The following is a 16,276-nucleotide window of genomic DNA, read 5'->3' as shown; positions in this document are numbered from 1 at the left end:
AGATGACAGATATGTGACCTCACTTGTGCTGAGCAGTTGCAGCAATACTTCACTGAAGCTTAGAATAAATTATCTAGAAAAACCAATCAATAAATCCATAAAATGTCTTCCGTCTACTGAGCCAAAGGACGTTATTTTGATAAAGAGAATTTTTAAGTGAACAAAGTCTATTTATGATATCAGATGATGCAGTTCATTTGTACTCATCCCCTCTCTCCTTCCAATATACCGTTTCATGCGGAGCACTCCAGCTGCAACCCAAGAAGGCGCAGCCTAAGTGCTCACAGCCCACAGAACATACCTCTGAACCAGCGGCAACGGGAGGAAATTGAGGGTGGACGTCATATCCAGCCCGCAATCCAACATGATGGTGGTGGATTTGAACTTGAGCACGTTGCATGGTAAGGTTGGATGTCCCGACAGGCAGTACTGAAAGGAGAACATGAGGATGAGTCACTCATCACCTCTACCAACACAGCCACCTCCCCAAAACTGGACTTTTTTCCTCATCTTTAAACACAATTTCACGCATGCTAGAATGAAACCTGATTTCCTGTAAATTTCTGTCTCAAAACAGTGTGTGATTGTTGAAATTCCCCCACATCAGGATATTAAAAGGCAGATTTTCTTCAGGCAAGGCTTTCTCATCACATGAGAGGATGACGTAGCTCTTCTCAACAATTTAGGACACATATAATATCTCTTTCCTCTAACAACCACCTATTTTCACACACAAAAAAAATACAAAATTAGTATCTTCAGAATTCAGCCCCACTGGCAAAACTTGGCTGAAATCTGCTAGCAAATTTGAAAACTACTCAGGGGTGGAAACAGAGGGAGGGAATTCCTGCAGAAGCACAAGTTTTATTTCTTAAGAAACCAGCCTAAACAACCAACCAAGGTGCAGCCCACACCTCCTGTGGCTGCTTGGCACAGCTCAGCAGAGGAAGCTGTCAGTGTGTGCACTGCAGCAGCTCTGGGGCATGCTCTCACCTGCTTTTTGTCTTGCAAAACGCAAACAGGAAACACTAGGGAATGGACCACCGGTACCTGAATGGCACAGTTTGTGTACTGAGAAATCCCAAATGCTTTGCAAGCTTAATGAGCCAGTGAGTAGGTTATGTACAGGGGCACTTCGGCATCATTGAGATGCAGCCGCCTCTTGTATGGAGAGTGGCAAACATTTAACGAGGCACAGGAGCAGCTGAAGCTCTGAATAAGAAGGGAGGTGAATAAAAATGCTACCTTTAAAAGGTGAGATTAGAAACAAGTGTCTGACTAGAGCGCGGCCAGCTCAGCATCAGGGTTTCTCTTCCTCGAGGAGGGATTCGATGGTTCTTTGGGGACTGGAGATTTTGCATCTTGAATGCGAGTTTTTGCAACTCCAAGTCTGGGCATCTGGTATCACGCTAACTCTCAGGTGGTCAAACTTCGCTTTTACGTTCAAATTTTTGTCAATTAAAATGAAAAATATCAACCGGCTGCCCATGCACTGCGCTGAAAACTCACTCATTTTCTCAGTCGTTTATACCTCGTGTTTGCTTTCTGCACTTCATGAAGGGGAAAGAAGGTAGATAAATCATTTCATTTTCTGCCTCTGCTCACAATATGTTAACAGGGGACTGCAACTGCTTGAATTAACAACTCCCAAGGAGACTATTCACGTACATTCATCAAAAAGATGTTTTAAAATTATATTTAAATATTAAAACACTACTAGCCCCCAAATATTAAATTAAGACTATCACAGGCTTTTGTTTTAAATTCATAAAGCCTTAATTATTAAGGAGCAACATTACATTTTTGCCTGCTATTACCAAAGTTTAAGAAAGCCTTAAAATAGGAAGCTGGAAAAGAAGTGTGTACACCTGCTCAGGTGTCTCATTTGTGAATGTAAACCACACGTGTGAAATTGGGTTCTCACCAGACCAGGACTTTGGCAACTGAAGCTATACATCCAAGTAGAAAGAAGGAAAAAATAAGATCTAAACTATTTTTGTAGCTTTTCAACTACCAGTAATTTTAAAAGGCGATGAAATATCACGGCTTTTATCAGCAAAACACTTTCTTCCCTTTTTTTAAAGAATCACGAGTAAGATCGTGACCCTGACATCTACAAGCTAACTGGAAAATCTTCCTTTTTTCGTCTCTAAAAGCATCTAAAATAATCTATATCTGGGGCTGTCACACCATGGCAAATGGATTCCTGGGAGTCAATGGACTCTTTCTATCAGATTCACATAAAGCAACTGAAGAAAAAAAAAGCAACTCATATATGCTATACAGCTATTTGCACATGTGACACTTCCAGGGCTGTGCCTCTGTTAGAATTATAGCTCAGGAATCCAAGGAATAGTGAATGCCTGCACTGTTACATCTCGATATGCACTATAAGTGTGATATTAGATTACTTCTACCCAGTTCATAGCTGATACTATTTAAAACAGATCCAGAGACCCCAGTAAATAATACTCCTGACCAGGCTAAATTGCAAGCCCTTTTTGCTCTTGGATTTATTCGCTTCCATCTTTTTTTCCCCTGATGGCTAAAGGTCAACACAGCTAACATACTAGGTGCCTTATCTCCTAATTAAAAATAATGATGAAAAAAGTCACAAAGCATATATAAAAAACTACCAAAATGCCCATCTCAGCTCACAACTTCCTTGGTGGGCCTTGTAAATGGGATGAAAGTTTGGCAAAGGGCTGGAGATGAGGGGCTGAAGCCCTCGCAGCGATAGCTTCTCAGCAGACATCTGGTTCACGTTGAGCGCTCGCCAGCCCAGAGCACTGCTGGTGATCTCACGGATGGCAAGGGGACAGAGAAAAGAGATGACGTCTCATGCTAGCAGTTCCAAAACATTCCACATTTTGCAAGTTAAAGCCAGCGCTCTGAGTTGCAACTGCAGCCAACAAATACTGCAGCGCGTCGCTCCAGTACTAATATCCCATGCTAGCAACTGGAGTCTGGATTTCCCTAGACCACAGCACATTGGCAGTAGGAGGAGTCCAGCATTTTCACTGGATGTGGAATCAGGTCTGCAGGCTGCGACCTCTGCCTTGTTCGGAATTCAAACCAAACATATGAGAAAAGAGGATGACATAGCACCCAACTCCTCCCTCCTGCAGCCCTGAGACTCAGTCATAACTGCAGACAAAAGGCAGAATGAAGAATCCAGTCTTATAATCCTCAATCCCCAAATGCGTATGCAGGTCTAAAAAGTGTTGTAATAGAGCTGGCAGACTGCTCACACGTCCACCCCACGCCCTTTCCATCTCTCTATCCCTACACAAGGCTCTAGACACATCAAAGTTCACATTTCCACTGCAAACTTCATTTAAAAATGTCTGATTTAAAGTTTGCAATTTTCCCCTGAATTATGTCAGCCTCTGCGATCACATCCAGCAGCGCTTTGTCCCACTGCTAGGGTTCATCCAGGCCAAGCCCGATTACGTGTGTATGATTATGGGGGGATCAACCCTTCAGCCACCTGCCTGAGGAACTAATTTCACAGTTACACCACAGACAGGGAGTCACTGGAAGCCTCAAAACAAGCCCAAAATTCTAGTGTAGTTCTACAAAGCTTCCTTGTGACAAACCTCTTCGTCTCACACCCAAGAGATGAGTTTGTGTTTAAAAATGGGTGAAATGCATCAATGTTATGCTCGGGTGTCCTGAGAGCTGCTTGGGCTTTCACCTCCTAAGAACTGCACCGCATTAATTTGCGACGAGGAAATCCTTCCTGGAAAACAAATTAGTGGCTGAATCCACATCTCTAGGAAAATTAAAGAGCTGAAAAGGGAGAGAAACAACACAGGCTGGGTACTTTTGGAAAAAAACCTTCCCCTTAAAGCACCAGGGGGAAAACATTTAGGGGCACCCCCTTCGGAAGGGGTTCCTCGGGCAGGGACCAGCTCTGGGATTTAGGAGGAGCAGGGTTAGTGGCACGGTGCTAGGGGCGAGCTGGTGCTTTGGGAGCAAGCCTGAGGCGACCACACGCGTGAGGGGCTGGGGGTCAGCACCTCCTCACCTTCATCACCCTCATCTTCATCTCCTCCTCTTCCTCCCTCACCCCCATGCAGGGAGCCAACGCTTGAGACCCCCTCCCCAACCCCTTAACGCCCCCCCATGGTGTATAAAAGCCATATAACACACCCAAAACCCCCCAAATCCACCCCAAAATGCCAGGGGCGCCCCCCAACCCCCCCGCTCACCAGCTTCATGCTTCGCCCGGCTCTATTTACGGGGACAATCCTGCCCCCACCTTCCTGCCCCCCCCGCCTCGCCCGCAGAGCATCATGGAATTTGTAGTCCCACCGCACACAATGAGGTCATGGCCGAGCCCGCCCCAACCCTGTTACCCACCTCCCCCCCCCCCGAGGCATGCCGGGAGTTGTAGTCCACCCCGCGCTTCGCCCCCCGCGCTCCATTGGCGTGCCGAGCCGGCGGGGCACGCCGGGAGTTGTAGTCCTCGCGGCGTGGTTCCCCCCCGTCACCCTAGGGAGGGGGGAACTACAAGTCCCAGGGTCTCCCGGCGGCAGCAGGTGGGAGCCTGGATGTTGATATCAACATGGCGCTTGTCAGACAGACAAAGGCAGTCAGTCTGGTGTGATTGAGCCAAAAAAAAAAAAAAAAAAAAAGAGAAAAAAAAGAAAAAAAAAGAGAGAGAAAAACCGAGAGGAGGAGGAGGAGGGGAGCGAGACGGGGGAGGAGGGGGCTTCTCGTCCCGGGGGGGGGGGCTGGGGAGAAGGGGGCGTCGGCAGCTGAGGGACCCCCCCCCCCCTCGCTATTGTTCTCCTCCCCCCCCGGTCGTCTCTCCCCTCACGCCGGGGCGGGGGCGGGGGGCGGGGGGGGGCAGCCCCCCGGCGGCTGCCGTTAAATGGTGAGGTGGTGGAGGAGCCGCCGGCACCCGGAGGTGAGTGAGCGGGGAGGGGAGGGGGGCGGGCTGTGAGGGGAGGGGGAGTGTGGGGAGGGTGGTTTGGGGGGGGGGGGAGGGGGGGGTCTCTCTCCTCCCCCCCCCTTTTTGCTGGTACTGATCTGCCTGAGGGGGAGCTGCGCTGTGGGGAGAGCGCCTGGCGGCCAGGGGTATGTGGGGGGGGGGCTTGGGGTTTTGGGGAGGGTGTCTAAGGGTCTCGGGGGGGGGTCCTGAGGAGGTGGGAGGGGGGGTTGTGGGGTTTTTGGGGGGTTTTGGGGACTTGGGGGGGGTCTTGAGGTGTTTAGGGGCGTCCTGAGGGGGTCTGAAGGGGGGTTCTGAGGACTTGGGGAGGGGGGGGACGTGAGGAGCTGAGGGGGGGTCTGGGGGCTTGAGGGGGGGGTCCTGAGGACCTGAGGGGGTCCTAAAGGGGTAGGGGGTGAGTAGGGGTAGCCCCCTTTAGCCCCTTCAGCCCCTTCTCAGAGTTGCACCCCGGTTTGGGGGGGGCTGCTTCGTTTTCCCGAAGCCCCCCAAGCAGCAGGAAGGTGCCCCCGGCTGGGTAGGCCCCCCCCCGGGAAGGGAGGGGAGCTCCTCATTTTATTTTTATTAGTATTTTATCCCCCCCCTCCCCACCACCACCACCACCTTCCCCTCCTTCCCTTCCCTTCCCTCCCCCGGGCGTGAGGGAGGACGAACTCGCGGCGGCGGAGTCCCCTCAGACTGGGTGGGTGCTGGCTGCCGCTCGCTTTATTATTATTATTATTAATTATTTTTGGGGTTGTTTTGGTGCTGTTGGCTGCTGAGTTTGGGGCTGGGCTGCTGCCGCCTCCCAGGCTGCGGTGGGGGCCCTCCTGTCCCCTTCCTTTCCTCTTGTCCCCCCCCCCCTTTTTCCTTCTGTCCCCCCTTTCTCCCCCTTGGGGTGCCTGAAGGGGCTCCCGGGGGCTCCTTCCTGGGGCTTTTCCAGGGCTTTTGGGGTGGGAAAGGGGCTTCTGGAAGGCCCCCGATTAGGATTTCGATGTCACCCCCCTGGGGGGGGGCTCCAGGGGGTTTTGGGGGGGGGGAGCTGGGCTGGGTCCGAAGGGCTTTGGCTGCTGGGGAGTTGAATGCCTGGGGAAGGAGGAGGGGGGACCCCGAGGGAAATCGTTCCCCAAATGTGTGCGGAGAGCTTGGGTGGGGTGTCACGGCTTGTTTGTTCGCTACTTCTCGGGAGGAGATGGGGGAGAGGAGCTTTGGTGCTTCTCTGCCTCTGCCTGGGGTCTTTTTTTTCTCCGAAGAGCTGCGGCTTTGCCCCCAGGACCGGTCAGAGGAAGGGGTAGGGAACGCTGCTGACCCCTTCCCCTCGGTTTTTGGGGTTAAAACAACCTGAGACTTCTGTGTTTTGGGGCGCAGAATACCTCTGCGAGACAGGCTGAGCTGAGTTCTTCAACCCCAGTTTTGTCTGATGGCTTTTTTTTGAGTTGTTCCAAGAGTGTCTCCTGGTATGTTTGCAGAGCACTTCTTTGCGAGCATTTTTTTTTTTCCCCCCCTTTGCAATAGGTCTGAGAAAAGCCTCGATCATGTGCGCCGTTTTTTTTTTTTTCCCCGGTCCCTTCTCGTTGGGGACAAAAACTGTTTTTTTCTGGGGGTGGGGAGGGAAGAAGGAAGAGGAAATGAAGACTGTGAGCGTGTTTGCCGCTCGTCCGTGGCGTCGGGTTTATCTGAATTTGTTCTCGTGCTCGTGTAACGTTGGGGCGAACAGATGAGTGGCTTTAAGGACGGAATGCCCGTGAACTGAAGCTGGAAGGATTTAAACTTTGTAAGGGAGGCAAGCGTGAAGCTGCTGGCCGGAGCAGATCTGACAGACGCTAGCGACGTGCCCCTGCTCCAAAACCAAACGGGGACGGAGGGAAAGGAAACCGGCGGAAAAAAAAAAAAAAAAACACAAACAAAAACAACCTGCAATTTGCATGGAGGATAGTGTGTAAAATACGTAGTGCTGGAGAAAGGAACGGTGCTGTGCGGACGCTTGGTGGGCTTGCAAAAACCCTGAAGTGCCCGCTCGTGTCCCGTGATGTGACTAGCTCATTTCTGCAGGGCTCATCAGGTACAGGCTCTGCTTCCTTCCTGGGATGGTGCAGCTGGCATTTGATTTCCTCCATGGATGGGAGAGGAGGAGTCCTGTGCAGTTTTTTTCCCCGAGATGATTGCATTTTCTTTGGCCTTGCTGTACCCTGCCTCATTAGTAGGAACTGCATCTATATTTATTTACCATTATACCGTGTCCCTCGGGACGTCGGGTGTAGTTTGGAGTAGGTATATATGGATTTATCACTCTGAAGGTTTTTTTTTTTTTTTTTCCTCCAATCATGCTAGGGCCAAATCCTTCAACAGCGGAGATCAAACTTAATTTATTCCTGTGTTTCGCGTCTCCCTTTTTTGCCATTTCTCTTCCAAATTGCCAAGAAAACATTTCTGACGTGCAGACGGGGGGAGGGAAAGAGGAGAGAAGTGGGAAACGGGTAGGATATTATAGGGCAGGGATGTGTTTATCTGCATGCTCTAGGAGCGCCAAGCTCAGTGAAAGAGCAGGGTTTGATATCTGGAAACGGGGCTTTGGGAACGCTCTTGTCCCTTACGTGATTATCCTGTAGCCCCGTGACAGCCACAACTTTTTCTGTAGGGTTGACAGAATTGCTCTGGCGAGCCTGGGCATGAGGCTGGGAACAAGGAACTTGTGTTTCCCTCTCTTCCTCCTATCGTTCCTTTAGCACCAGTGCAAGCACCCGAACAGGCATCAGCATTTTTACTCCTGTGTCATCCAACTCGGCTCCGAGCAGGTCTAGACGACATCGTGGTATGCAGCCGGCCAGCTGTGGTGCAGGAATGCTCCCATAGGTGAACCTGCAGGCTTTTTCAAAGAGTGGTGAGGAAACCTGCAAGCAGATCCCGGGTGGATGAGGCCTGCTTATCTCTGCACCTACTTTACTGAGCAGTCAGGAGCAATTCCTTTCGATTCTGTTGACCTTTCTAGAAAACGTGCGTCTCTCTAGTAGTGCGAGCGGGTAATTCCGAGGAGTTAGGAACCAGAGTTTGCTGCAGAAAGCTTATTTCGGAGGCTGCTGTTTCTGTGTGGGTCTTCGTGGTCTCTTTCAAAGGGATATTAAAAGTTTATGGGTGTGCAATGTTTGGAAAGCTAAATTATTAGGAAGCAGTTACTTTATAGTGAAAATCTGTAAGTTTATGCGAGTGTCTGATGTGTTTTTTCTTGGTATCCGGGGCTGGGAAGATGATGGGGTTGTGGCATTTGCTTTTTGGTTTTGAATTTTATTTATAATAAGCCTGAATTTCCAGAATTGTTCTGTCATTAAGTTTTGGGACTGCGCTTTGGTGAATGTCAGCGAGGCAGCAATGCAGTTTGGGTCTTTAGGAAATGGTGTTTGGGAGGGGAATGGCAAGAACTGATGGAACTAAAACTTGAGAAGTGAAAAATCCTGCACTGTCTCTTTCATAAAAGGCATCTCTGAGGATGTTTGGTTGCGTGTGTTAGAGGATAAACAGATCTGCATGAGATGACAGCATGTTTGACTCTGAAGAAAGCAACTTGTGCTTCACAGCGATTTCTGTGCTGAGCTTTCAGGGGCAGGACGGAATTTCACATGGCAGCTTTGGGATCCGTGGCAAATATTTCTCATCTTCTGTGAAGTTTAGGTTCAGAAATCAAGCGCTTGAAGGGATGCTGTCAACTTCAGGTTCCTACCGCAAAAGAGCATGCCTTTGTTTCTCCTCCTGATGACTTTATGCAGCTCTGACACTTCTAAAGTCACTGAAGTCGATTTCCCTTCACACTGATTTTAATGGAGCAGGCATTGGATCTGCGTGCAGGTCCTCGTGGGATTGCCCCTTTAATTATACCTATGCTGATAATATTATCTTGTGGATTATCAACGAAGCGAGACCAATGTCATGATTATAGTGGGATTTTTAGGAGATAATGAGGAGAAATAGATTTGATTTTTGGTTAACTCATATCCCTAAAGCCGTTCTTTATATATTAGATCACTACCAAACTGTAGGTTAGCGTTCAGATATTCCTGTATTGCTTAAAGCTCCCTTCTAAAATGCACCAAGATGAGGGCAGCTGGCTGGCCAAGTATACTGAGAGTTTGTGTTTGAACACTCAGCCACGCAAACTGATTGAATGTTAGCTATGAATGCAATTTCCAGCACGAATGCGAAAGGTAAGTGTTTGGACAAGTGCTTTTAATTTGGGAAACAAAGCGAGCAGGAATAACAGGATATGAAAAGAAAGTGTTATTTTTCATTTCGCAGGTGGCAAATTAAGGTGCAGAGGGATTAACTTGCTCAGGTTCCTCCACGGAGTCGGCGGCAGAGCTGGTAATCGCTCTGTGATCGGCAGAGTTTGTCAGGGCTCTAATCGGAGTTTTTCTTCCTCCCCCCGTTAATTGGCTCGCTTCCACTTTTTAAAAATAACATCTAGAGATTATTTTTCTTTCTTCCAGTTTCCAACTTTATAGCCCAAAGTGTTTTTTTTTTTCTTTTTCAGTTGAGCCTTGAAAGTGCAGGGTTGGAAAGCTTCCTCTGAGCAGCACCTCCCTGACATATGATACTATCTCGAAGCAGCCTCTGACAAGTGAACCCTCTCATTGAAATCATGTGAGGAATTTTCTTACTCAACACTGAAGATCTTCTGGGGGAAAGGAGGTTGCAAACTATTAGCTATGTGGTCTTCATTGCGAGCTGGCACAAAAAATGCTCTTATGTATTGAGGCAGTCATGTGGCCCACCGAAAGGAGCTGAGAGTTGCTGGCCAACTGGAAATTTCATCTTGCAACTCTGAAAAACAGCTATTTTTTTTTGCGTTGTCCCTGCTGAAAAGAGAGATAGGAGCTTGAGATCTGGTCTTCCTGAAAAATGGCATTGTTTGGTTTCCTTCCCGCTCGCCTGTGACCATAAAGGCAGGTAGAGAAGCTTCTCTGATAGATGACCTTAAAAAAAAAAAAAGTGGCCATCGTGTTTGGGATGCCTCTGTTCGGTGCCGTTTCGGGTTGACCAAAAAGGTCGTTGTTCATGCAGGCTTCCTGCATAATGTGCTGCTGAGCAAAGTGCTCGTTTCACAGTTATGAAACTGCTGCTATCACAATTACTGCATCGTAAAGCCTAACCTAATCAGAAGTGATCGATTTATGGCCGCAACTTGTGTGGTGCGCTGGTGGAGTCGGGCTCTGATGTTTCAGATTGATTCATTACGGCTGAGCCACTGTCCTTCTCCTTTACTACTCGGCGATAAAATAATACTTTGTACCTTCATTTGTAAATCTTTTAGTGCTTTACAGGGCTATCAGGGTTTTAAAAATAGAGAAACTGAGGCACGAGGGCCAAGTGACTCACTCAAGGTCAGATAGTGAGCAAGTGCCAGTTGTACACAGCTCCCTCTGTTCCCCACCTATTGCACGCTTCCACCTGGGCTATATTAACGCGTTAACCATACACAGAATTTATGGCCTGGTCTTCTAATATGCTCAGTAAGAACACCTGAGTCAATGGGATGGTTTGAACGCTGATGGGAGGATTTCCCATGCGCCGTTGACTTCTGTGGTTTGACACTCGTCATCCTCGCTTATTCTCTTAAGTTTATTGCTTTAAGAAGGGGGAAGATATCAGACCAGAACCACCGCTGGGATACATTTTCTCGGAAAGCTCCTTTTTCTTGCGTTGCTTTTCTTCTGTTTTAATAGGAGTTTTTCAGTGTTGGACTTCAGATCTGTCTCAGGGATGCCCACGCAGCCTTGTTCCAGTTGTGATTCAGCACCGTGCTAACCGAGACACCAAAAGGTTGAACAGTGACTGTTTTGATGTGTGTTTTTTTTTTTTTTTTTTTAATTTCACAAATTAAACCAAGTACTCTAGGGCTGGTTACTCTTGGCTGTGTGCAGATTTCCCTTTCCCAGTTCTTAATCAAAGCTGCATGCCGAGTCTGAAGTTGGGCTGCTCTTCAAACTGGGAACTGCTGGAGGGGAGCGCTTCTGACCGAGCGTATTCTGCTTTATCTTTCCGGCGCAGGCACCCAGAATGGAGGGAAGGGCAGTTAACTCTTTCTCCTACAGAGTTCCTGCATGAATGTTTGCTTCAGCATTTCACGGTGGTTTTAGTGCCTGAAACATGCCAGCAAGCATAGCCCTTCGTCAGGTTTTACCTACGTACATACACCAAAAGTCTTTTGCGTGTGACTTGACAGAGACCTAGCCTTGTGTGTGTGTCTGCAGCAAGCTGGCAAGCTCCTGCTTACCTGATGGGATGAGTGGTGTTTTCAGATCTACCCAAGAACCTTGTGCAGCTGGAGGAAAACAGTTTTTATTACCTGCTTCATATGTGGAGGGGGCGTTCTTTTGTTCTCTGTAAGTGCAAGGGGTCTATGTAGGCTAGATCACATTTATAGGAATCCTATTCACTGCTGTGGTGGTAGATGAGGCATTAATATTGGGCTAAGGAAGTAATTTGCAAGCCAGGCATGCAGAATATATTAATTAATGTTTGGTTCTGAATACCCCCGGCTGAATTCTGCTTGTGTTGGTTTCCTCCCTACTTTTAAACTTTGTATTTAAGAAGCCCTGTTTTCTTTTCACTTTCTTAAAACACGCCACTGACTCCTGAGTTGGTCAATAAAACAGCTCCTGCTGCTGAAACAATACTGTGGGCTGTTTTTCAGCGAGCATTGTGAACGGCCAGTTTTATTCTTCTGATAAGCCTATGTCCTATCAATTAGGAAGTGTAGCTTATAGTCATTTCCTGCATTTTGAACTGCCCATTTCTTACGAGCTCTGAAGCAAGCCCTGAATCTGCTTTTTGTTCTTCAGTGGTACTGTAGTACTAATGGAAGCAGAAAGCATTTAGTTAGTTCATAAAATACAAGCGCTGTTTCTCCTTGGATATTTATTCTGACCTTTATTTTGGACACTTTTCTCTGCCATGATCAGATTCTCTGATTACAATGTCAGCTTTCACTAGCAATCTCTTTGTGATTTAACTGGCAGGGCTCTGGAGTTTGAGCAACTGGGATGCAGCAGCTCTGACGTGTAAGTAGCACGCCAGTGTTGAAAAGGAAAGTTCTTCCTGGCAGGGAGCTCTCACTGGGCTCTCATTCCTAGGCTCTGCCATAAGTCTTATTTTATGACCCAGGGCAAACTTCTTGACTTGCCTACGTACCAGCATGCAATATGAATATAATCCTTTCAGGGCTGTTGAGATGTTTTCATGTTTGTAAAGTATTTGAGGATTCTTGGCCGGGTGTTAGTGCGTGCTGCTCTCGATAGCATAAACACGAATACCATAAGTGTATTTACACAGAGAAAGAACGTGTTATTTAAGCTAATGCTAACTTTTTTTCGTGCCACAGATGGGAGAGGTAAGTAGTTCATCACCAGTTTTCTCAGCTAAGTTGTATTATGCATTGTTTCCAGACGCCATGCTCATTTTTTCTCCGGCTGTTTGCATTTCATGGGGGCTCCGTCTGCTCGGTGGAGCAGTGCTGTGTAGCGATAAGAACAGCAATCTGAGAAAGAGGGAACTTGCTGAACTTGAAACTTATTCCTCCCTCTTTAATTTCCTCACCCATAGAAGTAGAATGATGTTAACATATTGGAGGTTCATAAAATTTAAGGCGAGAACAGGCAATTAAATCGCCTTGTCTGATATGTTTTATATGCTTTATATCACGAATCTTTAAATTTTAATCATTTACTCTGAAACTGAGACCAGTAACTGATGTTTGGCTAAAAACAATTTGAAAGCTTTCCAGCCTCGAGTGTCCGTGATTGGTAATTTCAGCCTCATCACTTCTGGTAGTTTGTGCCATCTCACTGTTAAAAGTAAGTGGCTGATTTCTAATTTGAATTCGTCTAACTTCTGCCGCTGGTTCTTGTTACGACTTTCCTGACAAGATTAGAGCCCTTTAGTATCCCCTACTTTCTTGCCATGGAGGTACTTACACTCTGTAATCGAGTTACTCGATTGATAAGGAAGCAGAGTTGAGCTTTTAAGTCTCACTCTGAGGCATTTTCTCCAGCACTCAGATCATCCGGTGATTCTTCATGGTCTCCATTTATTTTTAACATCATGGAAACCAAAAATGGTAAATGTTCCAGCCTGCATCTTATCCGTGCTGACTACCGAGGTGCGATGACCTCTTTTGCTATGCAGCTCTTTAAGAGGTCCGTGGTACCCCTTTTGCATAGGGAAATCCTCTTCATGAGCCTGCTCTCACATTGAGGCTCTTCCTAGTGAAGCCTGCCCCTTGGTAGCTGTGGTTTGCATTTCTTGGATTATAAATTTGTTTTCAGCTGTGTTTAGCTTTCCTGAGCTCAGTGAAGTCAGATTTTCAGACTCCTTTTGCTGCCCTCTCTGTACAATAATGTGCTGTTCCAATAGTCGTGGTGTCAGTCACAGACTTTTATCTGCAGCGATAAAAATGTTGAACTGCATCAGACCTTAAATTTAGTGACAAAAAAAAAAATTAGCATGATGCAATACCAGGAAGTAGATTAAGAACTGGCTAACTGACAGCTCTCAGAAAGCACCAGTCGATACGGAGCAGCCGAGGTGGATTTCCACTCCAACCAAGGTACGCCCTGTGCCTGTACTGTCTTCTGCTAGCCTACATTTGTAATCTCAGAGAAAGAAGGTAGCCCTTCATCAAGACCTCTTCCCATTAAAACATGTTGACTGGCACTACTGGTGCCCCTGGTCTCTAATTCTTTGCTGGGATAATCTTGTTTTCTGTTGGTTTGCCTGGACTGATGCTCAGCTGACTGCCATAGGGCTCCAGATTTGCTCCATCCCCTTTGTGAGCACTAGCATGACACGAACATCCACCCAGCATGGATCCAGAGTCCATCGGTTAATAAAGGAGAAAAGCCCTACAAGACTGCAAAAAGCCCTCTTCAGTGCTTGTTTTCTAGCTGATTTAAAATAGTTCCCCCTTAAAGGATTTGCTGGAAATCATCTCCCATTACTGATAATTCGATGGTAGTTCATGTGACGAAAATCTGTTGCCCCAATCTAGTGAACTGCTCCCAGTTCTTCCATTAGGAAGTTTCTGGTTTTTAAGGTATTTATATAAATACCTAGTCTTGCGCTTTGGTTTGGAAGATCTTAAGGTGGTTTATTGCTGAATGTCTGCAAGCACAATGCTTTTGGGGAGGCTGTGGTGTCTCTGCTGGCAGGTTGCACAGCACTGTGGAAGTGAGGACCTTCCTAACCTCTACAAGTGGCTACTTAGGGCGACACTTGTGAATTATCCTTTGGTTCGTTCCACGGGCATAATCCTGATAAATATTGCTGTCAGTCCTCTGGCACACTCAGGTAAATGCTTTTATTCATAGCAACTCACCTTCTCACTTGCTGGCTGTTCCCTTGAATTTCCCTTTTCCTTTCCCAAACTAATTATTTACTCCCTCCATGTAGCAGCAGGAATCAGCAGCGTACGTGGATATCTTTCTCTTAGGCAGTATTTATTGTGTTGCTTTTTAGGGTCCTGAAACCAAACCTGCTTTAAATGCATTTGTCTATAAGAAATGATGTAGTGTAGTGTTTTGTTTTTTGTTTAAGGTAGGTGTTTGAAAGGATTTGCTCCATGAGAAAGTGCCTGTTTTGAAACCTGCAAATTCCAGTCAGATAAAACGCAGAGGGGTCAGGCGTGTATCTGAGGTTTGGGACGTCTGCTTCCTTTCTGGCTATCGAGTGGGAAACCTGCCAGAGAGATAGGCTTAGAAAAAAAGATTTGGAAGGGGGAAGAAAGGGAACAGAACCAAGGCAGAGGATTTGGGAGGCTGGAAAAGGTACTGTGGAAAAGGGAAAAAAATGCTGTTTCTGCTGCCCGAAATCTGAGGTGTGGCACTGTGGATGTCGAAGACAAATAACACAGGCTCCGAAATGTATGCTGTTTAGTTGGACATAAATATTTCTTACAGTGCGAGCCTCTGAGCTCAGCCAATGGCTTTCCTGCCTCCTAGCTAAATCGGTATCTGATTTTTCTGTTCCTCTGCTGTCTTCTTGCAGGAGTTGTTTATTGACTGAAATTGTTTCCATATGGCTGCAATGTAGAGCTTGATTACATTAAACGTGGCGCTTTCCTGTGGCATTGCAGTGCTATGGGAAGCTCATCTCTTTCCTCTCCTTCCAACCTCCCTTCCTCCGTAAAAAATTTGGCTTTGGCACGTGTAATTTGTTTAGGTATTACCCCCCCTGCCCCGAGGCTCCTATAACTGGAAAACTGGGATCCAGTTTTTTAGGCCTTCATATTTGATTGCTTACGTGGGTTAAGCCTGCTCATAAATCGCTGATAAAATACTTGAGATGAAGATTAGAGTGACGTGATTGCAGTTGGAGAGCATTGCCGGAGCTGGGGCCCCAAGGTGCTAAGCACGGTACAAGCACGCAGGCAGGAGATAGCTCTTCACCTCCGCAGAGTTTGCTGCCCATCAAGACATCCATTTAGATTGTGGCTGTTTACCCTGATCGTCAGCTTAAATACAGCCCCAAGGTGTTAAAATTCCTCTGCTCGGACACTCCGGGACCCTGAAGGGCCAAATTCACCGCTTATCTGGAGCCTGGAAGCTATGCCTAGTTTGCGGAGAACAGATCCAGATCCGTTTAATAGCAAGCGGATGCATCTAGCTTTGATAAGCGTAAAAGTAGATTGTTGGTTAAGTTAGCTCATAAAACGGCAGTGAAGCATCTCCACCCTCTCTTTGCAATTGCATCTGCTCTCTTTTAAACTTGTGTTTGTAACTTGGATTCAAGAATTGTCTTTTTAATACAATTTTTTTTTTTAATTTAAAATAGGTTAGTTTATTTATGTTTAAGGTATTTATATAACTGACATCTAATGCGGTGCCTGCGCTTCTTGCAGAATCTAGGCAGCGTATTTGTACCTCCAGGATCTCAAATGACACCAAACCAGCAGAGTGATGGTGTGGTCACTGCTGGCTGAGCTCATAGAACTAGACAGAAGAAATAGTAAGGCACCTTCTGACAGTGCAGAGCAAATATTTTCCTCATTTCAGTATATCCAGATAAGTGGTCTGTGAACTGAACTAATTCAGATCCCAAATGGTTTTGTAGATGCAGAAATGCTTGTTTCCCTAGCCTAACATAAGGGACAGTGTGGAATGGATTCACTAATACAAAAATCTTTCAGTGGAGGACACAGCAAGGTTCAATGCACTTAATAAAGATAATTCATTTGTTTTCGCTAAATCATTTTTTAAATGCAGACCATGTTTCCATACCCTCTTTATGCGTCCAGCACGTAAGATGTACCATTCAAGATGATTAAAGCTGTAATATATAAAAGCTAGCATTTTTCAA

At 46.7% G+C, this 16,276-nt stretch overlaps 2 protein-coding genes across 20 annotated transcripts in view; one reads left to right on the top strand and one right to left on the bottom strand.

The window, feature by feature from the left end:
• INTS9 (integrator complex subunit 9) overlaps positions 1-4,265 on the bottom strand; it is a 65,272-nt gene extending 61,007 nt beyond the window's left edge. For 2 of the 3 annotated variants that reach the window (XM_084514267.1, XM_084514269.1), the window contains exons 1-2: positions 4,031-4,135; positions 302-429 (exon numbers count right to left, since the gene is read on the bottom strand). In XM_084514267.1, coding sequence (XP_084370393.1) covers positions 302-429; positions 4,031-4,078 — 176 coding nt within the window. In that variant the 5' untranslated portion in view covers positions 4,079-4,135. Of the gene's footprint in view, positions 1-301; positions 430-4,030; positions 4,136-4,214 lie in introns of those variants that run through there. The other variant, XM_084514268.1, reaches the window with a different exon arrangement.
• Positions 4,266-4,786: 521 nt separating this feature from the next.
• HMBOX1 (homeobox containing 1) overlaps positions 4,787-16,276 on the top strand; it is a 115,626-nt gene continuing 104,136 nt past the window's right edge. For 13 of the 17 annotated variants that reach the window (XM_084513298.1, XM_084513294.1, XM_084513305.1 and 10 more), the window contains exon 1: positions 4,787-4,915. The gene's annotated coding sequence lies outside the window, so the exon portion shown is untranslated. Of the gene's footprint in view, positions 4,916-5,031; positions 5,086-5,596; positions 5,637-6,606; positions 6,996-16,276 lie in introns of those variants that run through there. The other 4 variants (XM_084513306.1, XM_084513303.1, XM_084513292.1 and 1 more) reach the window with 3 other exon arrangements.

The sequence above is a fragment of the Aythya ferina genome (genome assembly GCF_964211825.1).
Source record: "Aythya ferina genome assembly, chromosome: 3".
NCBI classification, from domain to species: Eukaryota; Metazoa; Chordata; class Aves; order Anseriformes; family Anatidae; genus Aythya; species Aythya ferina.
Note: the sequence above shows the minus strand (reverse complement) of the source record. Positions and strands in the feature narration are given on the sequence as shown.